Source organism: Coregonus lavaretus (genome assembly GCF_964263955.1).
Source record: "Coregonus lavaretus genome assembly, contig: HAP1_SCAFFOLD_880, whole genome shotgun sequence".
NCBI lineage: Eukaryota > Metazoa > Chordata > Actinopteri > Salmoniformes > Salmonidae > Coregonus > Coregonus lavaretus.
The window spans coordinates 177242-204074 of NW_028163009.1; the positions used below are offsets into that span (position 1 = coordinate 177242).

The 26833-nt window shown below is 45.9% G+C and overlaps 2 protein-coding genes across 2 annotated transcripts; one reads left to right on the plus strand and one right to left on the minus strand.

The window, feature by feature from the left end:
• Positions 1 to 12039: 12039 nt before the first annotated feature.
• On the minus strand, positions 12040 to 17790 carry LOC311118584 (large ribosomal subunit protein uL30). The gene is made up of 7 exons (XM_084193373.1): positions 17719 to 17790; positions 17079 to 17178; positions 16192 to 16358; positions 15677 to 15814; positions 15063 to 15172; positions 12600 to 12810; positions 12040 to 12087 (listed from the first exon to the last, which is right to left on the minus strand). The coding sequence occupies exons 1-6, from the start codon at positions 17730 to 17732 to the stop codon at positions 12602 to 12604; spliced, it is 738 nt and encodes a 245-aa protein (XP_084049499.1). The 5' UTR covers positions 17733 to 17790; the 3' UTR covers positions 12040 to 12087; positions 12600 to 12601.
• A 6725-nt stretch (positions 17791 to 24515) lies between these two features.
• On the plus strand, positions 24516 to 26517 carry LOC311118582 (retinol dehydrogenase 10-A-like; the record flags this gene model as incomplete). The annotated part of the gene is made up of 2 exons (XM_084193371.1): positions 24516 to 25288; positions 25929 to 26517. Coding segments are annotated over exons 1-2 (890 nt in total), but the record flags the coding sequence as incomplete, so codon positions are not given.
• Between the last annotated feature and the right edge of the window lie 316 nt (positions 26518 to 26833).

The window sequence follows — 26833 nt, forward strand, 5'->3', positions numbered from 1 at the left end:
ACACTGGCTCATATAGAAGGTAAAGCCTCAGTTTGACGTGGACGTTGCAGCTACAAATAAGTGTTTAGAAACATTTACACACAAAAGAAATGCTGCTGGCTAATGTTCTTATTTGAATAGCAGGCAACCAAGCCTGATCATTTTAATAGCTTGGCCGTTGAAAAAAAATACAAATGCTGAGGTCGCCATCTACTGGTGACACACTGTAGTCACACGTGTCCAACAACCAAACTGCGCCTTCACTACTGTACGATCTTACAGTAATAATTAAAATTGGAAAAAATAAACAAATACCTCTGAAATTATACTTGGGATACATCCTGCTGTCATTCTTCCATTTATTATCAAACAGAAAGTGTCTCCCACAGAGGTCTTTCTCAGGGTAGTTATTATCTGAGGAGTCAAGTTGGGACAAAGGAGACACCTCTCTGCCCAGGAAAGAGGAAGTAGACCTGAACAACATGTAAATAACATTCAATAGGAGGCCACAAATTAACATTCATTCAACTGAATGGAGTAGTGCCAACTAATATAGCTACCCTGAGTGTGCATTCCAAATGGCATCCTACTCCCTATATAGTGCACTTACCCCTATACATATCTACCCCCATCACTACAGTATCCCTGCACATGTAAATACAGTATTAGAACACACTTTAAGTAGTTCCTGTATATAGTATGATTACTTACTTAATTGTGTATTTCATATTTCCTATTCTTGTGTGTTTTTTTCTAGTAATACATTGTATTAATTATTGCATTGTTGGGTTTTGAGTTTAAGAATGCATTGCACTGTACTTGTGCATGTGACATTAAAACTTGAAACTTTTGACCAGGGCCCATCCAAAGTAGTGCACTATATAGGGAATAGGGTGCCATTCTCTGGTCTAAAGTAGTGCACTATATAGGGAATAGGGTGCCATTCTCTGGTCTAAAGTAGTGCACTATATAGGGAATAGGGTGCCATTTGGGACGTACACACATTCTCTTGTACACTTAACGTTACTTACCCCTCCACATTCCAGTTGGAATCCTTCCCGTCCCTGGAGTCTAGAATTTCAAAATAAAAAAGGCATGCTGTGGTATTCAGCTGTAAGATGTGAAGAAAGTGGAACCAGCATAGTAGATGATTCAATCACACTACAGGTGTTTAATTGAGTGTATTAGGATTCCCCAATAGCTACTGCACACGCAGCAGCTACTCTTCCTGGGGTCCACATAAAAAAAAAATACATGAAAGTACAGAACAGTTATAGACAAGAACATAAGATGACATTAAAGTCCAAATAAAATAAGTTATTGGAAAGACACCAAGAGACAAAATGTACACACTTTTCATATATGCATAATCATATTCTTATATACAGTACAGTTGAATTAGATCTTAAGATTGAGGAGAGGTGCTGTGATAGGTAAAAATACGTGTTTTTTTCAAGCTAAGCTTGCTTTTTGCCTGAGTAACCGCTGGTGGCAGAGCGTTCCACGATGGCATGGCTCCGTTAGCTAAGGCCAAGCAATAAACTACAGTGTACCCCATCTCATCGTGAAACATTACCAGTGTGTAATAGGTAGTCTGGCTAGCTGGTGGCTAATGAAATGGGGTCAGTGCTCTACAGCAGACTCCCCAAGGGGCAAATAGGTCCTATTCATGAGTGATAGTGCATTACTTTAGACCAGAACCCTACGGGCACTACACAGGGAAAAGGGTGACATTTGGGAAGCAGTGATATAGATTTGCTCTGGACATACATATAATGGACTGTCAGACGGCCAGCTGGCTCAAAACAAAGCAACATGCCTTGCCCTTAAATGGATATTCCACCCTATAATTGAAATGTGACGTGAAACGTCATCATAAGGTTATCCTCACTGGAGATAGGGGATGGGCATAGTTGTCTAGAACATAAACCATCTGTCTATATCCTCAGGACTAAGTTTTATTACGTTAAAATGTCCTTAAAGTGCACCATCAGATTAATATCCTTAATGACTTCAACTCCCATTGCGCAAAGCGGTTCTCCTGTCTCCCCGCTTGCAGGCAAGTGAGGCACTGTAAGAACGGTTGCTATGGGACGCCATTTGCGTCTTTGCGTCTCAAAAAAGATACACGTCAACTAAGCTTGTTGCCCATCATGAGGACCAAGGCACTATTCATATAATTAATTTAAATGACTATTTGTATGGCATGTTCAATGGAAACACCGGTTGTTGTTTTTTTTACTCCGACGCGTTTCGGTTGCATGGCCTTCGGAGTACAAAAATATGATAATACAATGTCCTCTTTTGAACAGATGTTTCCAATGAACCCTGATTAGAAGAGGGAACGGTTACAGAATTCATTGGCTCTTTGTGCTGTTGCCCTCAGCTATGTTTGGACCGTTTTGGTCCATGTTTGCTGTGCTCTAGTGTACTATAGAACGGATGGGCGGCAGGTAGCTTAGTGGTTAAGAGCGTTGTGCCAGTAACCGAAAGGTCGCTGGTTCTAATCCCCGAGCCGACTAGGTGAAAAATCTGTCGATGTGCCCTTGAGCAAGGCACTTAACCCTAATTGCTCATGTAAATCGCTCTGGATAGGAGCGTCTGCTAAAATGTAAATGGCTCTCCTGTTCTTAACACTTTGCCCGGTCATGTTCAAGGTTAGAACTACCTTTCTGGGGGTTCTGATTCTTCTATTTTTTTGATAACATATCTACAGTATTTCACTTTTTTAAATGGGTATAGTATTGCTTACTAGGTGTTGTCCAATGAATTCTGTAACCATTCCCTCTTCTAATCTGGGTTGATTGGAAAAATCTGTTCAAGAGGACATTGTATTATCATATTGTAATGACCCAGCTGGGTCATAAAGTAAAAGAGAGACGGGCACCAGGTGTACAGGCAGAACACAGGTTTATTCCTGAATGGGCTATTGTTCCGGCCACAACCCACGCCGCTAAACCTCGAACATACACAAATAGAACATGTCACATCAAGGGTCCCGAACAGAAGAGAGAGAGATGAGACCGTAACCCCTATTTAATCATTCCAAAATCCCGCGGGATTACCCATCATACCCCCCAACCTTTCCATCTGTCCTGGCATAATTAACCCCTGCTAGTACCCATGAGAACGATAACACATCCATGAACACAGAACACAATACAGGGTCGTTACATAGCCCCCTCCTTTCTAAACCCTAGCCCCTAGGGTTACAAAACAAAATCCTTAAAACGACCCGGAGGTCGCATCAGTCTCTTGTGCCTCCCCTTGACTCTCACTGGTGGACCCCCAGAACACTCATCTGCCCCAGTGTCATTTCCAGCACCCCCCGAAGAGGCAGCCCCCGTCCCAGGCTCAGCTTGCACTAGAGTCTCCTCGCTAGACTGTCCCCGTGTGCTCACATCAGAGTCCTCACTTCCATTCCCTACCGTTTTCCTCCCTCTGTAGGGCGCCAATCGGTCCCGGTGGACCACCACCTTCCTGCCCCGTGGGGGAACCTCCACCCGGTACGTCACCTCCCCCACTCTCTCTATCACCAGGCACGGCCCCACCCAGGCACTGTCCAGCTTTGGGCACCGCCCCTTCTTGCGCGTGGGGTTGTGAAGCCACACGCGTTCTCCCGCTCCAAAGTGCCTCCCCCTAGCGCGTGAGTCATAGTGGCGCTTTTGGCGCATTCCTGCGTTCTCGAGTTGCTCTCTTGCGAAGGTGTGAGCCGCTTCTAACCGGTTCTGCAGTCGACGAACATAGTTCGGGCCAGGCAAAACCCCGTCGTCGTTATCAGGAGGGTGGCCAAACGTCAGTTCGGCTGGGGTGCGCAACTCACGACCTAACATTAGTAGCGCTGGGGAGCACGCAGTCGATTCCTGAACAGCCGACCTACATGCCATGAGGATAAACGGTAAGTGTGTGTCCCAATCTCTCTGGTGTTTTGAGGTAACGATAGCCAGCTGTTGTGCTAATGTTCTGTTAAATCTTTCCACCAGCCCATCACTCTGGGGATGAAGCGGAGTAGTGCGCGTCTTCTCCGCGCCTAACCGTCTACACAACTCTGAGAACACCCGTGACTCAAAGTTTCTCCCCTGGTCGCTGTGTATAGACTGTGGCACCCCGAACCGACTGATTATTCCCCCTACCAATGCCTCAGCTACTGTTTCTGCCTCCTGGTCTGGGAGAGCGTAAGCCTCTGGCCACTTGGTGAAGTAGTCCATAGCAGTTAGAATCCACCTGTTACCGCTGTCTGTGGTTGGAAACGGTCCAACTATGTCTACCCCCAGTCTCTCCATGGGCTCCCCTACTGGGAATTGTTGTAGGAGGGCGTGTGACTGACCTGGAGGTCCTTTCTTAGCAGCACACTCATCGCACTGCCTGCAAAAGTCCTCCACATCCCTCCTGTGCCTGGCCCAATAGAAGCCTTTACGTACGCGCTTTAACGTTTTGGAGACCCCAAAATGCCCTGCGCCTACTCCCCCGTGAAGCTGCTGTAACACGCTCCCTTGCAGCCTTTTGGGAACCACTACCTGCCACGTCATTTCTCCAGTAGCTGGCTTTTTCCACCCCCTCTGGAGCACTCCCTCAGCCACTCTAAGGACTGAGAATTTAGCCCAGAGTCCTTTGGTGACTGGTGATAGAGGGGCTACTTCCCCCCATGGCGGTCGTCTTCTCTCTTCCACCCACCCCAGCACAGGACGCAGCTCTGCGTCCTCCTCCTGGCGACGCCTCCACTCCCCGACGTCCCCAGCCTCAAGCTCCCGGCACTCTGTCACCCTCAGCTGACTCACCGTGGCGGTGACTCCCTCCTCCATGCACAGTTCCCTCTCTCGCTCCACCCGTTTGGCGCAGTACCCACAGCCGTCCTCAGCACACGGGCGGCGGGACAAGGCGTCTGCATTGCTGTGGCGAAGGCCGGCCCTGTGCTCCACCTGGAAGTCGTATGGTTGCAGCTCCTCCAACCAGCGGGCGATCTGACCCTCTGGCTCCTTGAAGGAGAGAAGCCACTGCAGGGCGGAGTGATCCGTCCGCACCACAAACGGCAGGCCCCCCAGGTAGTACTTGAAATGGCGTACTGCTGCCACGACAGCCAAAAGCTCCCTCCTTGTCACGCAGTAGCGTTTTTCAGCCTTATCAAAAGTTCTGCTGTAATAAGCTACTACGTGCTCCCCGTCAGAACCACGCTGAGCCAGCACGGCCCCCAAGCCCTCATTGCTTGCATCGGTGTCCAGAATAAACGGACGGTTTGGGTCTGGTGAGGACAGGACAGGGGCCTCCACCAGGGCACGTTTGAGGGCCTCAAACGCCCGCTGGTGCTCTTCGGTCCACTGAAAGACAGTGTCCTTCTTGAGAAGGTAGTTCAAAGGAGCTGCTATCCCCGCAAACCCTTTCACAAACCTACGATAGTAGGATGCCAGACCCAGGAAGCTCTTAACCTCTTTTTTTTCCTTTGGAATTGGCCACCCCCTCACAGCCTCCACTTTGTCTGGCAACGTGCTGATACCCTCACCACCCAGCTGATGACCCAGGAACGCCAACTCCCTTTGCATGAAATGGCACTTTTCCGGGTGTAATTTTAGCCCCGCCCCCGAGATCCTCTCCAGCACTCGCCTAAGTGCCCCCAGTGCCCCCTCAAACGACGTGCCGTGTACCAATATGTCGTCTAGGTACACGACACACTCGTCTCTCGGAACCCCCGCCAGCACTCTGTCCATGAGCCTCTCAAAGGTGGCAGGAGCATTACAAAGCCCGAAGCACAGCACCTTGAACTGCCAATGGCCCCTATCCGTGGAGAAGGCCGTTTTTTCACGTGCCCCAGGCGAGAGGGGCACCTGCCAGTAGCCACTGCGCAGATCAAGGGAAGAGAACCACGAGGACCCTCTGACGTGGTCTAGCGACTCATCGATCCTCGGTATGGGGTAAGAGTCTTTAATGGTGACAGAATTTAGGCCCCTGTAGTCCGCACAAAACCTAAGTTTACCCCCTTTCTTAGGCACCATGACGACCGGCGCGGACCACGGGCTATCTGATGGCTCAATGAAATCAGCCCGCAACATGTCAGCAATAGCTGTGGCTGCTGCTTCCCTCTTGGCAAGGGGAATGCGACGGGGCCGAATTTTAATGGGTTGGTTGTCCCCAGTGTCGATGTCGTGCTGAACCAGGTGCGTTTGCCCTACCTCATCTTCCCCCCAAGCGAAGCTATCTTTAAAGTCAAACAGCAGCTGCTTTAATTGTCTCTGTTGTCCCTCGTCCAGACCTTGACAGTTTTTCAGCCACACAGCCTCAACGGCGTCGATAACTTCCTCCTTCCCCCCGTCGGGCTGATGGGGTGAAGGAGCCAGTGTGTTTTGGGCTACTGGGATGCCTGTGCTTGCACCATTATGGGGAGTGAAGGTCGTTGCCGCCGGAGACAGCTGCTGGGATGGAACAACGACCAAGGGAGCAGCCGGGACGACCAGTGGAGTTTCGGCAAGCTTGGAGGAAGACGGAGGGGCAGCCCTGCCCCCTGCTGGCCCTCCCGTAGGCGACATTCCCACTGTGGGCCCCCCCGACAGCCTCAAAGTGCCCGAAGCTAAGTCCAACTGAGCCCCACAGTTTTTCAAAAAGTCCATTCCCAGTATACAGGGGTCCTGTACCGCTGCTACCCACATCGGACACCCCACAGTTCTCCCCCCCACAGTCACAGACACCCGACACTTCCCTAACATGGGGGCTAGCTCCCCCGTGACAGTCCGTAGCTGGACAAGGGTCGGCTCCACCCGCACCCCAACAGGTAGTATGTCTGGTCTCACCAGGGTTACTGTAGAGCCCGTGTCGACCAGGGCCAAACATTCCACCCCCTCTACCTTGACGATGACATTGCAGAAGTCCCCAATGGTGGTACGTCCCACCACAACTACCGGACTAGGAAACACGGTGGCAGCTACACCCTGGGGAAGCAGGTCCCCACTCTCTTGCTTGCACTGCTGGGTACATCTTCTGCTTACTGTGGGTTCGGGGGCGGAGGAATGGGCCCGCGCTGCCCCCTGCGCGAGAACCCGCTGTCGTTTCCCTGTTGACTGGAGAATCTGCCACACTCCCGCTGAATGTGGCCAGTCTGGCCACAACCCCAGCAGACAATGGAAGTTGAGCTGACACTGCGATGTTGTCTGGAGCCCTTCTCAATGACAAGCGAAGCGGTCTTGACTAACCCTCCCAACTCGTCGACCCACTCTGGTTTGGTGACCCCCAGCACCCCGGCCGCCGCTGCTCTCACCTCTGGTTGACTGGCAACCTCCACTCTCACTCCCTCACCCCAGATCAGCTCCCTCTTCCTGGCTATCTCCACTGCAGCCCGCAGAGATGCTGGGTCCGACATCTGCACATGCTTACCCAGTTCGGTGGGGGAGAGCGCTCTAATGAAACTGTCCCGTGCCAGCTCGTCTTGCACCCCAATCGACATATTTGCATAAGCCCGCCTGGTCAGGCTCAGAATATCACTTGCCAACGCCTTTAATGATTCCCCCTGAAGTCTCTTTTTGTTATTCAGTTCAATCCGCAGCATGTTGGGCTGTGCATCGCTGCCGAAACGGCCCCACAATGCCTCCACTAGCGCACCGTAGTCGCCCCTCTCGTCCGGGGCTAGCGTTAGCAGGCATTCCGACGCCTCCTCTGACAGGCACAGGGCAAGCTGTAACCCTTTCGTCTCGTCGGACCACCTCCCGGCTCTAGCCAACAACTCGAATTGAGTGAAAAAAACTTCCCATTTACCTTGTCCATTGAACTTTGGAAGTTTAGCCGCTACCGTGGCTAATGGCAATAGGGCGCTGCCATCTCTGTTTACATAAGGAGGTCCAGCCATTTCCGCACGCGGTGACGTCGATATCTCCGTCGCCGTGACGTCTGTTCTGGTCGAGCGGTTTGAAGGAAAACCCGCCCGTTCTGCCATCTTGCTGACTGACAATTTAACTCCCGCCATGTGGCTCTCCAGCTCTTCTACAACCGTCATCGCCTGACTCTCCCGACCGGGTACACCCGAGCCCACAACGGCCACTTTGTCCGACTCTTCTTTAACTTTCCGCCTCGCCCCGATCATCCTGACCGTAGATGCGAGTCACGCTAAAGCTAACCACGGCCTATACTGAAACAGCTAACTCGCCTAATCTCGATCTATCCCGTCGTTCGAAAGCACTTCTGACACCAATGTAATGACCCAGCTGGGTCATAAAGTAAAAGAGAGACGGGCACCAGGTGTACAGGCAGAACACAGGTTTATTCCTGAATGGGCTATTGTTCCGGCCACAACCCACGCCGCTAAACCTCGAACATACACAAATAGAACATGTCACATCAAGGGTCCCGAACAGAAGAGAGAGAGATGAGACCGTAACCCCTATTTAATCATTCCAAAATCCCGCGGGATTACCCATCATACCCCCCAACCTTTCCATCTGTCCTGGCATAATTAACCCCTGCTAGTACCCATGAGAACGATAACACATCCATGAACACAGAACACAATACAGGGTCGTTACAATATTTTTGTAATCCCTAACGAAGGCCATGCAACCGAAACGCGTTGGAGTAAAAAAAAAAAAAAAAAAGTTGTTTCCATTGAACATGCCATACAAATAAAGGCATTTTAATTAATTATATTTAAGAGTGCCTTGGTGCTCCTTTTTGATGACCGATTTACCAAAGAGCGCCTTCTGTCAACCAAAATCGACTATTGTGTACCTTGCAGCGCTTCCCTTGCTTCGTTTTTTCTACAAGCTTGTTGACCCCATCAGGACCTGAAGATGAGTCCACGTCACAATCATTTAACACGTTCATTCATTTACGTAGTTATTACACATTGATTACACCATCACCTCGTATTTCATGTCACAACAATTCACCGAAACGTATGCTATGATGTGGATAAAGTTGGTAAAGACACTTCCCCAAGCTCTGGACAGTGGTCATAAAAAAGCTAGCTAGTTGATGGATGCAAACAATGTTCTTCCCCAAAAACATAGCAAAACAACTGTTGTTTCAGTAGCTATAGTTAGCTAACTTTCTAGCTAGGTGTCATAATCTAAAAACACCCCTAATTTATAAAACAGTATTTATTTGATTAATGGTGGTCGGACCCACCAACGTGAAGCTATCCACAATTAGGATTAGCCACAATTGTGGAATTTGTGGTTCGCCTTCAAAATAAACCTCATTGAAAGTGATGCAAATTAATAGAAATAGTGGAATAATGCCATAATGGAATATATCGTGCTAAACGAGGTAGGAATGTTCTTATATAAATTCAACAAAATACAATAACTTGTTATTTTGACAAAAATCTGATGAAATCACACTGGATGTATTAGACTTCAGAACTGCATTGGGGGCATACTTGTTTCCTACGGATTGTGGATCAATGACATAATATAATAATATGCCATTTAGCAGACATGGGGTATCAGTCTACTCTGACACCCAGAGAACATTGTCATAGCTCTTATTGCGGGACTCTGAAACCACTGTGAATTGAGCCACATGTATTGTACTAGTCAACCTACTATGTGTATTTAACACAATTGCAGAGGAAAAACAATACAACCTGGATGTTTTGGAGCCTGATAACTGAGGACTTCTTTGGGGGAAAAAACACTTGGGTACTGAGTAGACCGACACCCCATTTCATTGATCCCCAATCCTTAGGTAAGGCTGTACAGTGCAATATGTCAATAGGCTGACTGGGAGGTGATTTCCCAGTCAAAATCCCGCAATAAGAGCTACGACACTAATATTTGGGTAAACTCTTCACAGTTGTGTTCTGTGGGTGTCACCGAGTAGACTGGTACCCCATTTCATCCTTGTTTAACATGATCTAGTCATGTCATATATATATATATATATATATATATATAGCATGATTCCGCCAATTCTAACCTTCTGCATCACTATCAAATGAGGGCCTTTTATTTTCAGGCGAAACGCAAATGCCACTACTGTGGCTAATCCTTATTGTGGCTAGTTTCACAACACATAATCCGGTCCAGTCAAGCCATACCAGCCAGATGAAGCTAGCTGGTTGCTTATAACTTTAGTTTTGGGCTGGCTAGCTAGTTATTTCATTAGGAGAACAACGAGTGGCTACCTTGCTAATACTTACTCACGTTGATTCCGAAATCATTGCTGAGAATATTGAAAATGACTGCAGTTTCTACTGGTCATTGTTTTCAGGCTGGTTGCATTTGGTGCTAGCTAGGTACCAAGCTTAAGCTAGCTAGATACCCCAGAAGTTGCTAACTCCAAACGGGGTTCTATAGGTTGCAGGCTAACAGGGCCCTTGACCGTTGCCATAGCAACCGGACTCGCATAGCTTTGAGATAGAAATGCGATCTCTACCAGGTTGAATATGGAGAGATCCTAACGCCCACATTGATAGCTGGTTGTAAAATCCCTGAAATAAACTGTACTAACTACTTCTCATGCGGATATCGACTATTGTGTGAAACTACTAGAGACAGCATTGCATTGGGGGGGGTTTGTAGTCGACTTTAACTGCAGTTTTCCATACATTGCGTCCTAACTCACATGCATTATTTAACAATGTAAATCAGGAATTTGTGGATTTGGATGATTATTCATTTAACTGCACACAGATTAATTGCACGCATGCCTCATGGTTGAGAAGAAATTGACTACCTCTAGTCTTTAAGAAACATGTTTTGAACTCCTACCCCTTTGTATAATCTATTTGCATACACTTTACATGTAAAATCATACGCGCCACTATGGGTTTCTTCACCGTACCCAAACTAAAAACAGATTTAAGTAAGCATAACTAATAAAGCATCAACTACTTACCGTTCAGAGGGCATTTTCTCCTAGGTGTGTGGACATGACTCGGCTTGACTCCGGCCAGCCTTCCTCTTGGTATACTAAACCCCGGACGATGACTGCGGCCGAGAGCTCCATAGCTGCCTCGGCCCAACCGTGCGCCAGTGTAACCCGAGCAACCCAGCGAGAAGTCCCCGGCGGTGCTGACTCCGGCCAGCCTTCCTCTTGGTATACTAAACCCGGGACGATGACTGCGGCCGAGAGCTCCATAGCTGCCTCGGCCCAACCGTGCGCCAGTGTAACCCGAGCAACCCAGCGAGAAGTCCCCGGCGGTGCTGACTCCGGCCAGCCTTCCTCTTGGTATACTAAACCCCGGACGATGACTGCGGCCGAGAGCTCCACAGCTGCCTCGGCCGAGAGCTCCATAGCTGCCTCGGCCCAACCGTGCGCCGGTGTAACCCGAGTAACCCAGCGAGAAGTCCCCGGCAGTGCTGATAGAAGCCGCCACCTGTAGTGTCATCAGCTTCGGGCTGGCTATGGGGTGCATTACCGCTTTAAAAATACTGACGACAGCACGCTACACTGTACAGACTAAAATCTAGAGATAACACTTTGCACTAAATGTCCAAAAATCATAAACTGGCTAGCTAATTTGCCATGCCAGTATGTAAGCAAAAAACAACAACTAGCTACTAGCTAGCTAGCTGACGTATTGAGTCATGTAGTTTCCATGGCTACAGACTGTGGCTGGCCCAACATATCAGAAAGTCCCAGCCCTAAATCATTTACATACTAAAAATACACCTCAACTACTGCTAAAACAACTCCCTTACACAAACCCTTCCTGTAAAAAGTGAAATGTGCCAATTTGTGACAGCAGGATACATACTGGACTAAATGCTAAATAAAGAAAACGTATACATTGTAATACTGCAAAATGTCTCGGATGTGGCTCAAGTCATTACTGATGTGATAAAATAGTGGTGAGTAGAGCAGGGCTCGCCAACCTTATTCCCGGAGAGCTACCGCCCTGTAGGTTCACACGCCAACCCTAATTTAGTGCACTTGACTCTAAAAAAAATTAGCTGGTTGATGAGCTGAATTATGTTAGGTACAACTAGAGCAAAAACCTACAGGAGGGTAGCTCTCCAGGAACAGGCTTGGAGAGCCCCGCAGTAGAGTCCAGTGTATTTTATGTAGGAACACACTTGGGATGCTCCAATGCTACACAATAGATTTCAGACACCAGAGTTATGAGACAAGACCAATAAGTTCCTTTTGATGTTTATTGTACAAACTCAACAGCATCCTGTGAAAAACCTGAAAGACAAGAAATGTGAACATTAATACCAGAAAACAAGCCACATTGCTTACGGCAAATACACATTTCCTATGTTTAGTTCGAGATCCGTTGTCGCCAATGTTCAAAATGTTTTCCGGCGCTGAGCAGAAACTTGAACTTTTAAAATTCAGAGCATCTAACACACACACAACTTCCTTTAATTCATTAAGTAACTGGAGGGGGGGAACATCCTCAAAGTGCCAGTGGTTTACTAATGTGGTTTCAGACAAATTGGCTTATTTTTCAGACTGGATTCACCAGAGTCGATAAGATGGGGAAAAAAGTTGAGCATCATTAACCACATTGTGTAAAATAGAAACTGGACACTTGAGAAGATGCCCATAAACAATGTTCAAATGGTTTTGTTCTCGATCATAACACTGGTATAAAGCTGATCATGTAGGCAGTAGTCACCAAACCCGATGCTGACAGCTACACCATGCCAGTGTTGGGAAACGCTGCCTTAACCCTGACGTGTGCCGCATCTCACCTCTAGTTCATCCTCCTGACGAGTCTGTTGATCTGGTCCTCCCTGTTTCCAGCATCGCCTCCCTCCACAAAGTGAGTAGTCTTCTTGTTCATGCCGCCGCGGGGGGTGGACAGCTTGAAGGGCCACAGGAAGTTGTTGGCAGGCTTGAAGTTCTTCCCGACTGTGTAGATCTCATGTATCAGGTCCTCCATGCAGATGATGCTGTATTTACCTGGAGGGACGAGGACAGAGTGAGGAGTGCTTGTACATATTTGTAAAAAAAAAAAAAAAAGGGCAATCTGCAGTTCAATTCAAAGAGCTGAGGGATGGGGTTGGAGAAATGTAACCACTCAAATTCATATACATATGGAAGGACTGACCATCCAGGAGATCAAATTGACAATGATCGGTACCAATCAAAGATAACCCCTTCTAAATTGTATTGGTAACATAGTGCTTTCGGAAAGTATTCAGACCCCTTGACTTTTCACACATTGTCACATTACAGCCTTATTCTAAAATGGATTCCCCTCAGCAATCTACACAACACCCCATGATGACAAATTAATTTTGTTTGCCACATGCACCGAATACAACAGGTGTAGACTTCAGTGAAACAAGCCCTAAACCAACAATGCAGTAAAACAAGAGATAATTAAAAATAATTAAAGAGAAGCAGTAAAATAAAATAAACAGTAGGGAGGCTATATACAGGGGGTGACAAAGCAAAACCAGGTTTATTTTTTTTTGCAAATTTATAAAAATATAAAAACAGAAATACCTTATTTACATAAGTATTCAGACCCTTTGCTATGAGACTCGAAATTGAGCTCAGGTGCATCCTGTTTCCATTGATCATCCTTGAGATGTTTCTACAACTTGATTGGAGTCCACCTGTGGTAAATTCAATTGATTGGACATGATTTGGAAAGGCACACACCTGTCTATATAAGGTCCCACAGTTGACAGTGCATGTCAGAGCAAAAACCAAGCCATGAGGTTGAAGGAATTGTCCGTAGAGTTTAAGAGACAGCATTGTGTTGAGGCACAGATCTGGGGAAGGGTACCAATTGTGTTATGCAGCATTGAAGGTCCCCCAAGAACACAGGGTGCTCCATAATTCTTAAAATGGCAGTTTGGAACCACCAAGACTCTTCCTAAAGCTGGCCGTCCGGCAAAACAGAGCAATCTGGGGAGAAAGACCTTGGTCAGGGAGGTGACCAAGAACCCGATGGTCACTCTGACAGAGCTCCAGAGTTCCTCTGTGGAGATGGGAGAACGTTCCAGAAGGACAACCATCTCTGCAGCACTCCACCAATCAGGCCTTTATGGTAGAGTGGCCAGACGGAAGCCACTCCTCAGTAAAAGGCACATGACAGCCAGCTTGGAGTTTGCCAAAAGGCACCTAAAGGACTCTCAGACCATGAGAAACAAGATTCTCTGGTCTGATGAAAACAAGACTGCACTCTTTGGCCTGAATGCCAAGCATCACGTCTGGTGGAAACCTGGCACCATCCCTACGGTGAAGCATGGTGGTGGCAACATCATGCTGTGGGGATGTTTTTCAGTGGCAGAGACTGGGAGACTAGTCAGGTTCGAGGGAAAGATGAACGGAGCGAAGTACAGAGAGATCCTTGATGAAAACCTGCTCCAGAGCGCTCAGGACCTCAGACTGGGGTGAAGGTTCACCTTCCAACAGGACAATGACCCTAAGCACACAGCCAAGACAACGCAGGAGTGGCTTCGGGACAAGCCTCTGAATGTCCTTGAGTGGCCCAGCCAGAGCCCGGACTTGAACCCGATCTAACACCTCTGGAGAGACCTGAAAATAGCTGTGCAGCAACGCTCCCCATCCAACCTGACAGAGCTTGAGAGGATCTGCAGAGAAGAATGGGAGAAACTCCCCAAATACAGGTGTGCCAAGCTTGTAGCGTCATACCCAAGAAGACTTGAGGCTGTAATCGCTGCCAAAGGTTCATCAACAAAGTACTGAGTAAAGGGTCTGAATACTTAAGTAAATGTGATTTCAGTTCTTTATAAACCTGTTTTGGCTTTGTCATTATGGGGTATTGTGTGTAGATTGATGAGGGGGAAAAAACTATTTAAATCCATTTTAGACTAATGCTATAACGTACCAAAATGTAGGAAAAGTCAAGGGGTCTGAATACTTTCCGAAAGCACTGTATATATAGCAGATGTTATTGTGGGTGTAGCGAAATGCTTGTGGCTAAAGGTCTGTGTACAGTAATGGGATATCTATGTCCAAATGATTCAATGTGGTTTCAGACAAATTGGCTTATTTTTCAGACTGGATTCACCAGAGTCGATAAGATGGGGAAAAAAGTTGAGCATCATTAACCACATTGTGACGAAGATTGAATGACGGGACAATCATTACAGTGCAGACAACCCATCTATTCTACAGTAGAGTAAATGTGAAAGTGGCTTTGACTTCCAACATTATGAAGGCTTGAAAATGCGTACCCAGGGCCTTCTCGATCAGGGCGTTGTCTGTGAGGGCGATGCGCTGCTTGGTCATCCTGCCGTGGCCACGCTTGTAGATCAGCTCGCGCACCGACTTCAGGTTGGGGTACCTGGGAGACGAGAGCACAAAACTACTATCTGTGGACCACCGTGGTGCAAGTAGTGTAGTCGCAAACAAAAACAGTGATAACTACCGCAGCTGCACCCAACCAAAACATTAATTTGGATCATTTCATACTGGGCGTGACAGAAGTGTTTTTTAACGGTTTTACTGAGTGCCATTAGTAATATCAATGTGGTTTCAGACAAATTGGCTTATTTTTCAGACTGGATTCACCAGAGTCGATAAGATGGGGAAAAAAGTTGAGCATCATTAACCACATTGTGAAGAACTTCCGGGACAAGTTGTACCATCTACCTCAAGCGACACAGAACCGTAACCCTAAAATTCAACAGGGTGTTCACAAAGCAGGGGTGTATTTATTAGTGCAAACCCGTTTGCAACATGAAAAGTTCCGCTACGAAAACGAGCATTTCTTATTGGCCAATTCAGGTTAGTCCCACCCTACTTTGGCTTCCTAGTGAATACACCGTGGTAGTATTGTCAGCCTTACCCCCAAGCGATGTAGGGCTCGGCGATCCTCAACATGTTGATTGAAGCCTTGTTCAGTTTGACGAACACTCCGTTGAAGATCTGACGCAGACGCAGGAGCTGGAGGACCTTGCGCACCTTGGGGCTGACGCCGTTGATACTGAGAGGGGGGCCAGGCAGAGAGGTACATGTTGTTCAGCACAGCGTCACTAGTTTTCATTTTCCAGTCGGTTTTTAGTTTACCTTCAGTGTGGTTTCAGACAAATTGGCTTAGTTTTCAGACTGGTTTCACCAGAGTCGATAAGATGGGGAAAAAAGTTGAGCATCATTAACCACATTGTGAAGAAGTTTGAAAGACAGGAAGGAGACATTGTCACCAGCTATACCAAGTGACAACAAATAAAAATCAGTGTCCAGGTAACGACTTAATTACATCCATGTTTTACCCAGCACCTGAGTAATGGTGTACAAGACACATGGAAATCTGACAAAAAAAAAAATATGCATTTAGCAGACTTTCATCCACAGAAAACGTACCCCCTGATCCTGATGACGAAGGCCAGCTTGGGCTCAGCTGGGACATAGAAGTTCCCGACCTTGCGGGCCGTCCGCCCCATGCGGATCTCGCGCCTGTACATCTCCCTGTAATCCTTGTGGTACTTCTCAGCCCTCTTGTAGATCAGTTTCCTGGTCACCTTGCGAGTCTGGGGATACGAGGCGTCAACTATGAGTCGGAGCAGAACACTACAGCAGAGTAACACCTATAGTTAACTTCACAGTAGGACCAAAGTTGATACTGCACGTTGTAGAGAAAAACAGTGCGCTATGAAATTAATGTTGGAAGCGTAATTCTTTGCCCCATGTCATTATAAATTACATAGCATCAACTAGATTATTATTTACAATATTATAACCTTAGACTTGACAGTGTTGATACAATAATAACGTTAATTTGCTGTGACCTTTGCTAGTTCAGACTGCGCTGCTCTTGGTTGTCTCTCTTCCATATTTGGTGCTTGACCAATCAAATTTTTACACATTTGCATAAACCTTGAATTAATTCCTCCTTTTATGGGTGAACATCCTACAGGAAGCTGTGTTTAAACTGATGGAGTGGATAGCTAAATGTTACAGCTGACATTGCTTATTTAGGACAACATTTATATGTGGTTTCAGACAAATTGGCTATTTCTGACTGGTTTCACCAGAGTCGATAAGATGGGGAAAAAAGTTGAGCATCATTAACCACATTGTAGTTATACCGATTGAATGACAGTGGGGCTTAAATGGATAGCTATTACCCCCCACAACCAGCCAGTTCTACGCAGTACATCACCTGCATTTCTGGGGAGATTGTATGCATTGTAAAACGTAAATATGGAAGTCCGCTAGTTAGGTTATTACTTGGGTTAGTTCAAACTTGCCTTTTTATCGGCCAGCATCTTCTTGATGCGCATGGCCTTCATGGTGGCGAAGGCCTTGCGCCTTTTCAAAAGGCTCTCAGGGACCGCCGGAACCTTTTTTCTGCAACAGAGGCAACACTTTGTTTAGAGTAGCAAAAAACTGTTTAACATGGAAGTGACCGACTGAGGAATAATACCTTAACGGACCAAACATGTTGCGAAGGCTGTTAGTGTTAACTAGCAACGTCACCGAAAACTACCCATTCCCAAAACGTGAGCCTGGCTTAGTAAATTAGCTAGTTAGTTTCGCCGGCCGAAGACAAGACGCCAAGTCTACATTGTGATATAGAGGGGATCAAACAGCGAAATATTCAGAAAATATACTTTGCAACTCATCGACAATATGTAAGTAACACTACGAGCCACGCATATAGCTTAAAACGTGCAAATTGATTCGCAAACCGGGCATGTTTATGCCCACATCCAGTCCGAGTCAACCAAATGAACAAAAAATATCGTAGAGTAGAAAACGTCACTCAACACTACCGACGCGACAAACATGTTCGTTAACTGACGATAAACAATTTAATGTCAAATAACGTGGGATTATTTGTTAAATTAGTAGATGGGCATAGATTCTGCCAGAGCAAAAATCACTCACTCTGCGTCCGCCATTGTGTCCACCGAGAAAGAGAATTTCCCTCATGCGCATGCGTGAGTTAAATGGTTGTAGGACCCCAGTCGCTGTCTATTCAACTGCCTGAGAATAATTTGCTCCTGGCACTAATCTCGCAGTGTCTCCCCCTCCAGTGGCGATTTTAGCATGTCAATCTTGGTGGGGCAAACTCAACATGAGAAACGGTGAAACTGTTAGGGCCTACATAAAGCTGTCCCAACTGCAGAGCTTTCTTTTCAGCACCATGGAGTGAATCCTTACCACTGCTACACCTGGCTATTAGCGGAGCCTTGTCTGGCAACGAAACAGTTCATTCAGACTCATTTACTGCCTTTAAAAAAAAGACATAGCTGATATGGCTGACTTGCTTATACAAATGTGGTTTCTACTGACAATTGAGATGTACAAACTATGGCATAAGGGAACGATGAGCGGATAAGAAGCAATCTGTAATTTCGATTAAGACATTCATGAGCTAACTAAGCCAGGTGATAGCCTGATAGCCAGGTGTCGTCAATATAACTATTTGTTCAGCACTTTTGAAATGTACAGCTACAGAATTCAGAACATGGGCCGTTCTTACAGTATTCTCCCTGTACACCAAGTCAGAACCGTAGGATAAATAAAGGGGGCATATAAGCAGACAATGAAAGCTCTTATAATATTTGATGATGACATTTCTCTAAAACAGGCTATATGCTACATGTGCACCACCAAGTCAGAACAGTAGGCTAAAATATGAGGGGGAAAGGGAGAAAATTATTAGGGTAAGGCACATTGGCTACTAACAGCTTAATACACAACATACACTTAGTATTACTTTCTTAGCTACAGTATACATATCTCCCTGGCATATTACATCATTTATGCAGCAGCATACAATACATTTTTGGACTCACCTTGTTGTGCTGTGCTCACTTGAACAGGAAGGTGGCGCGGTGGTCCTTCTTGTGGGCAAATTTTGTCATCGAACTTTGTCATCAAAGCCTGGCATTCTCTGGCTTAATGGTGCTTTCAAGACAACTGAGAACTAGGAAAAAAACTATGTCGAATCATGACGTCAGTGATCTTCAGGTCGGAGCTTTAGAAAGAGGTCAGAGTTCCCGACTTGGAATTCCGAGTTGGATGACCGTTTAAAACGTATTTTCCCAGTCTGAGCTAGTTTTTTTCAGAGTTCCCAGTTGTCTTGAACTCACTGAAGTCTGAGATGTCCCAGTTCCGAGTTTCCAATTGTTTTGAACGTGGCCAATGTATTTAACCTTTTCTGGCCCATTGTGTTGCATGTAAATGTTTATCCTTTTAAGCTTGGAAAAGATACCTTTAAACCCAGACTTGGACCACACACCCTCTCCACTGAATAGATGGCTTTGCAACGCTTGCAGTTAGCCACTGATTCCTTCCAAACCACTCATTGTTGAATTTGCGATTTCCAACTTGTTGTGTAATGTTTATGTCCAATGGCCGATGAGCACAGATACGTTTTATCTATAATTTCTCTTCATATGGCAAGGCTTGAAAAGGATTTGCCAGTAGATTGTCGACTTGATTCATGATGATGACTGTTTGTCTAGCCTGCTAGCTAAGATTATGATGCTGACATGATCAGTCCAATCAAAGCTAGGGTAGATATAATGTGATTTGACTTAATTTTATCTGTGGCCAATGACCTTGAGCCATCTTGGATGGGCACTTCTAATGTAAATCTATGGCAGTACCCAAGGGGCTTGAATATTCGAGCTCTCCCTGTAGATGTTGCGGTGACATAGTGTCCCCATGAGTGACAGAACGCTGAGCCAATCACGGAAAAACTAGAGAACATTACCAATCCCTACACTCAGTATTTTCCACTGGATGCCCCACCACCACCACAGAAAGCACTGAGCTAGGCTGGAATACCTGCATTTTGAAGCTGCCTTACTCAAGAAATCAAAAAAGAGACCATGTTTGTATGCGGCTTTATTAACTAAATTATTATTGTTTTTTACATTCTTTGCAAACTGATATATGACACGTATTAATGCCAAAATAACATGCAAAACAGGCAAAATAAATAAATATATATATATTATATATATATATATATATATATATATATATATATATATATATATATATATATATATATATATATATATATATATATATATATATATTTAGCTAAACAGGTGGGGCTCAAAAGAGGTGCTCCACCCCCTTAGTTTCAGGAAGAGAACTGTATTGAGATCAGGCTTTTCTTCGATAGCAAAATCAGCAGAATGTCAGCCCAGTTACATCTCGCTCCATAAACTGCTGGCCATTGGGCTTCCTCTACCCACTTTATTTGGTGGGGAGTGGAAATTCCCACCGGATGCTTCAGATTTATACAGCCGGTGAAACATCTTACTCCTAGTTCTATCTGTGCTACCGGCACAGACAGAAATGGGTAACCTAGACAAGTCACGGGCTATAAAACTGATGCACGTTTTCTCACCATCAAATATGCTAGTGAGAGGAAGTCCAGTCGCGGGTAGTGGGAGAGGCTGTAACTAGGGGAGACTGGACCGACATTCTGCACATTTTGTCATCGATGAAACATCTGATCTCAATAAATGTTTCTGTTCCCAACACTAAAATATGTTACGAACACAGTGCACTGAGTTTTATAGACTTGACGCTTTGCCATAACATTTTAAAAATCACGTTGTTTTCACAACGGAGGCGTTCCCTAACAGAAATATGCAAATAATTGCGACAACGCACCAATAGAATCTCGCTAACTCGTGCTTGGCTCTGCCCGCCTCCTTGCTTGTTCTGCCCACCTGTGCTTAATTTGCTCCCACTGTAAACGACGCAGATGAATTATCTTGGGTTAGTTATAAATATATGTGCTACCGGTGGACGCCTCCTTCTCCCGCCTGCTGTTTACCGGAGTCCTAGCTAGCTAGCACGCGCACAGTGTCTTATTCTTCTTCTTTTAAGTTTTATTGGCGAATCGCAACCAACTGACAGTTGCATACACTGCCATCTACTGTACTGGAGTGTGAGGCCGGTCACGACCAATCTATACCACTATATTTTCTTAACTAACCCTGAATTTCTAATAAAATGAAAGAATTCCCCACAAACCTCACTACTCCCATCACCCCCACCCAAAAATACCACCCACTCCCCATTCCCGTCTGACCTCTGACCCTGCCAAACAACCTCTCTCTTTCTACATCATACAGTTCACAAAATAATAATACATTTTCAACCGTTTCCTCTACCATGCAGCCATTACACATTCCAGTACCAAGTACTATTAATTTCAAAGATTAATTACATTCCGTATGCCCTACTCTCATCCTACACAACATAACCTCCTCCCTTCTGTTCCCATTATATGACACATTTTACATTTTTACATTTTAGTCATATCTTATCCAGAGCGACTTACAGGAGCAATTAGGGTTAAGTGCCTTGCTCAAGGGCACATTTACGTCATTTAGCAGACGCTCTTATCCAGAGCGACTACAAATTGGTGCATTCACCCTATAGCCAGTGGGATAACCACTTTACAATTATACTTTTTTTTTTTGGGGGGGGGGGGGGGGGATAGAAGGATTACTTTATCCTATCCCAGGTGTTCCTTAAAGAGGTGGGGTTTCAAATGTCTCCGGAAGGTGGTGAGTGACTCCGCTGTCCTGGCGTCGTGAGGGAGCTTGTTCCACCATTGGGGTGCCAGAGCAGCGAACAGCTTTGACTGGGCTGAGCGGGAACTATGCTTCCGCAGAGGAAGGGGAGCCAGCAGGCCAGAGGTGGATGAACGCAATGCCCTCGCCTGGGTGTAGGGACTGATCAGAGCCTGAAGGTACGGAGGTGCCGTTCCCCTCACTGCTCCATAGGCAAGCACCATGGTCTTGTAACGGATGCGAGCTACAACTGGAAGCCAGTGGAGTGTGCGGAGGAGGGGGGTGACGTGAGAGAACTTGGGAAGGTTGAACACCAGACGGGCTGCGGCATTCTGGATGAGTTGTAGGGGTTTAATGGCACAGGCAGGGAGCCCAGCCAACAGCGAGTTGCAGTAATCCAGACGGGAGATGACAAGTGCCTGGATTAGGACCTGTGCCGCTTCCTGTGTAAGGCAGGGTCGTACTCTCCGAATGTTGTAGAGCATGAACCTGCAGGATCGGGTCACCGCCTTGATGTTAGCGGAGAACGACAGGGTGTTGTCCAGGGTCACGCCAAGGCTCTTCGCACTCTGGGAGGAGGACACAACGGAGTTGTCAACCGACACTATCTCCCGTACAGATTTCCTTTTCTATAAAAATGTCTGCCCTTGCTACTTTCATCCTATATTCTCTGCCAGCAATCTAACCCAATTTCCCCTCTACCCAACTGCACCTGTATATCCACAATATTATTTTTCTCTGTTCTTTGTGCCGTTATGTCTACTATATCACTTCCATAAATGAGCCGCAATACAACAGAACTGAATTTCAATACCGTTTCTTTGTAACCATAACAACAACATCATTATTTCTAACGTTCACGTTCTGACTTTCCAGATTTTAAATTACACAAAACTGATGCAGAGTGAACATATTACTACTCTTCTTGGTTGCACCTCTATTTTCTGCGACTTAGGTTCCATCCCTGCAGTACAGTTGATAACCATTGCTATAAATGGCAAAAATCCAATCTACTACTCACACCACTCCTCTCAGGATCCCTCCCCCTTGACCCATCTTCCTATAGTTTCTTCACTGCCTCAGCGTACGACAACTTCTGCACTGCTCTAACCCTCAACCTGCCTCTCTCTCTCTCACACCGGACATGTCTGATCCCCAGCCCCATGGGAACCCCTACAATTAACACGTACCACTACTTTCCCCAATGCTACACATTCCTTGTCTCATTAAAGAGAGATTATAAATAAAGTGTTAAATAACTACATTATCTTTATCATGTGTGTTAAATAGTTAAGTAGTTATATTATTATATTACAGTGAACTTTGATGACCCCTATGTAAAAAATAATAATAATAACTGTAAGAATGGCTGGTAAACCTTTTTTGAGATGAGTGCCACTAGTAGCTCAGCTGGTAGAGCACGGCGCTTGTAACGCCAAGGTAGTGGGTTCGATCCCCGGGACCACCCATACACAAAAATGTATGCACGCATGACTGTAAGTCGCATTGGATAAAAGCATCTGCTAAATGGCATATTATTATTACATCACTAATCCAATGTCATTAACATCGCAAAGCATAACATGTCCAAATTATGCCAGCTACAACCTTGGAAAAACACTAGTCTACTGCATATTACAGTGAACTTTGATGGATTATAATTCAATTTCAACACAGTAAAATTGGATGGTAAACATTTTGTCATATGTCTGCGTGAATGAATGCATGAATTAAAATCCCTCAAAGTTCAAAGTTCATATGTTACTTCATATTACAGTGGACTTTGAGGGATTTTAATTCATTCATTCATTCATGCAGAATTCGGACAAAATGTTTACCATCCAATTTTACTGTGTTAATACTGAATTAGAATCCCTCAAATTTCACTATAATAGAACATAACAATTATTTTACTCATCTTGGAGCTGGCTTAATACAGACATCGTACGGTATGCAATGGTCATCACACTGGATTAATGATCTACTAGTGACACATCTATATACAGTTCCAGGGTCAGTAGCTATATACAGGGTCCCTGTATATAGGGTCCCTGTATATAGCTACTGACCCTTGAACTGTCCCTGTATATAGCTACTGACCCTGGAACTGTCCCTGTATATAGCTACTGACCCTGGAACTGTCCCTGTATATAGCTACTGACCCTGGAACTGACCCTGTATATAGCTACTGACCCTAGAACTGTCCCTGTATATAGCTACTGACCCTGGAACTGTCCCTGTATATAGCTGACTTACTTTCTCATGTTTTTCTTATTTCTATTTATTGTGTTTTTGTTCTACTTGACTTTCTATATATATATATATCAATGGAGGCTGCTGAGGGGAGGACGGCTCATAATAATGGCTGGAATGGAGTCAATGGAATGGCATCAAAAACATGTTTTTCACGTGTTTGATTCCATTCCATTGACTCCATTCCAGCCCTTATTATGAGCCGTCCTCCCCTCAGCAGCCTCCAGTGATACAGTACTACTGATATTGATGACTGCATTGTTGGGAAAGAGCTAGCAAGAAAGGCATTGCACTGTACTTGTGCACCTGACAATAAAAACATTAAATTTGAAATATATAGGCTATACTTATTGAATAGAATTACAATTGATGTGTACATATTGACTGGTTTTAAAAGATTTTGGATGACATTTGAATGTAACTTATAAAGTTTCAAAACCTTAAATCAAACCGACATATTGTTCATGTAATAAACGAAAACAGTAAAATCGTCATCAGTGATAAAAACGCTTTTGTACAGGTGCCACATTTACAGTTAGGTTATCTTTAAAAAGTCGGAATGTTATTTTTATTTAATAAAAAAATAAAAAAAGGAAGAGAATTAAAACATGTATTAAACAATGGCTAAAACATTTCCCCTCTATTTTCATTCATCTGACACCACTTCAAAAGTCCTACAGGTGGCACAAAAGAGCTCATCAATTCAGCCTCCAGTTTCCACTACGCGCCTTTCATTTGACTAAAAATAATCCGCCTTCTATTTCTGTCAGGCGCTGCGGCCCCCGTCCTATTGGGGTCCATTGACGGGCAAAGTGGTTAAAAAGCGCATTAGCCGCTGCTGTGTTATGAGAGCATTGCAGGTCTGTCGCTGTTGCAGATGGAAGGGCGCAACGCAGTGGCACTGTCTACACGCAACTCCGTCCTTACTTAATCTATGCGCACTTCTGACAACTGGGACTGTTTGCGGGATCGGGAAGCAACTTGAGAAAACCAGCAACAAGTTTTCTAACATTTGTTGAGCATTGCATTCATTGATTCAGTTAATGGCTGCATGCTTTTGCTGTCTTGGGGTAGAGTAATTTATTAGAGAAAATCAATAATCAGTCCAGTAGATCTCTATTCTATTTAGAGTGTTTTGAATTGACAGGATTCAGACCGTTGGTTTCACCGGCGATATTAGTTTAATTAGTTTACAAGTCATTTCGGTAGATAGCCTATTTATCACAACTTTGGCTGCTATAACTGACTTGTCACTTAAACCACAGTAAAGCAAACGGTGTGCACTTTCTATACAATATTATCTCCGTTTTGAATTTCTTTAATTATCTTGCTCATTGCCATCGCATTCAAGATGATGAATGCTATGGTCATTCTTGCGGAATTCTTCGTGGTCATCTTGAAAGTGCTCTGGGCTTTTGTCACCGCCGGGGCGAAATGGGTGGTGCGGCCGAAGGAGAAGAGTGTAGCGGGACAGGTGTGTGTGATCACCGGGGCTGGAAGCGGCCTCGGCCGGCTGTTCGCCAAGGAGTTCGCTCGAAGACGGGCTGTACTGGTGCTATGGGACATCAACAGCCAAAGCAACGAGGAGACCGCGGAGTTGGTGAGGGAAATCTACCGGGAGCTGGACAGTGAAACCCCGATGCCCAAAGACGGTGAGTTGCCTGAAAATATCTGTCATCCGATTTTTTCAACGCGATTATTTGGCTCATGAGCTTGATCAAATTTTGTCTGGTCAGGAGGGTCACCATATACATTATTCTATTGATAACAATATGGTGTTTTTAAACCAACTAGCCTATTTACTGTCGACTCAGTTTATTAGCATTTAATTCTGAGTAGAACTTCATTCCGTACGCTAGGCGTGGGTACGGTGCCCTCGCCACAGGGCAGCTCCCTGTTAAAGTCCTCTCTCTGGTCCTACACGGTGGGTTTGTGCTAGTAGCCTACCCTGTCATTGCCTATAGGGGCGAAAATGTATAGGCTCATATTTAATAATAATAATAATAATAATAATAATATATTTGATCTACACACAGAGTGCACTCAGCAGCTATAGAGGGCAGAAAATAATAGGTTTCAGAACTGTTTAATGGCAATTAAAGGGTCTGACTTTCCCATCAACTTTAAATGAAAAGTTATTTTCCATGGCTTGATTTTAAATGTGTTATTACCTTATTCTGATTTGGACTGTCTATTTTGATTTTCTTGTCTGCCCTCCAGTGATGTACTCTAATACTGTGGTGTGGTTCATTCTCACTTCCTCTCTCTCCCTCCCTCCCTCCATCTATCCAGGAGCAGTCGGAGGGCTAGAGGAGGTTCTTCCGTTCCAGCCGCAGGTGTACACGTATGTGTGTGACGTGGGCAAGCGGGAGAGTGTGTACTCCACGGCGGAGAAGGTGCGTCGGGAGGTGGGAAACGTGGACATGTTGATAAACAACGCCGGCGTGGTCTCCGGTCACCATCTCCTGGAGTGTCCTGACGAGCTGATCGAACGCACCATGGTGGTCAACTGCCACGCACACTTCTGGGTGAGTCCCCCACGCCTAATGTACTGTCATCCCTGTCCCCTGTCCCCCACGCCTACTGTCCTGTCATCCCTGTCCACTGTCCCCCACGCCTACTGTACTGTCATCCCTGTCCCCTGTCCCCCACGCCTACTGTCCTGTCATCCCTGTCCACTGTCCCCCACGCCTACTGTACTGTCATCCCTGTCCCCTGTCCGCCACGCCTACTGTACTGTCATCCCTGTCCACTGTCCCCCACGCCTACTGTACTGTCATCCATGTCCCCTGTCCCCCACGCCTACTGTACTGTCATCCCTGTCCCCTGTCCCCCACGCCTACTGTACTGTCATCCCTGTCCACTGTCCCCCACGCCTACTGTACTGTCATCCCTGTCCCCTGTCCCCCACTCCTACTGTACTGTCATCCCTGTCCCCTGTCCCCCATGCCTACTGTACTGTCATCCCTGTCCCCCACGCCTACTGTACTGTCATCCCTGTCCCCTGTCCCCCACGCCTACTGTCATCCCTGTCCCCCACGCCTACTGTACTGTCATCCCTGTCCCCCACGTCAACTTTACTGTCATCCCTGTCCCCTGTCCCCATACCTACTGTACTGTCATCCCTGTCCCCATGCCTACTTTACTGTCATCCCTGTCCCCCATACCTACTGTACTGTCATCCCTGTCCCCCACGC

What these genes read in the sequence shown, in the direction of transcription:
- LOC311118584 (XM_084193373.1), bottom strand. An exon ending in AGATGCTGGCCGATAAAAAG is followed by an intron (nt 16,359 to 17,078) that starts GCAAGTTTGAAC and finishes TCGTATCCCCAG; the next exon opens with ACTCGCAAGGTGACCAGGAA. An exon ending in GAGCCCTACATCGCTTGGGG is followed by an intron (nt 15,173 to 15,676) that starts GTAAGGCTGACA and finishes CTCGTCTCCCAG; the next exon opens with GTACCCCAACCTGAAGTCGG.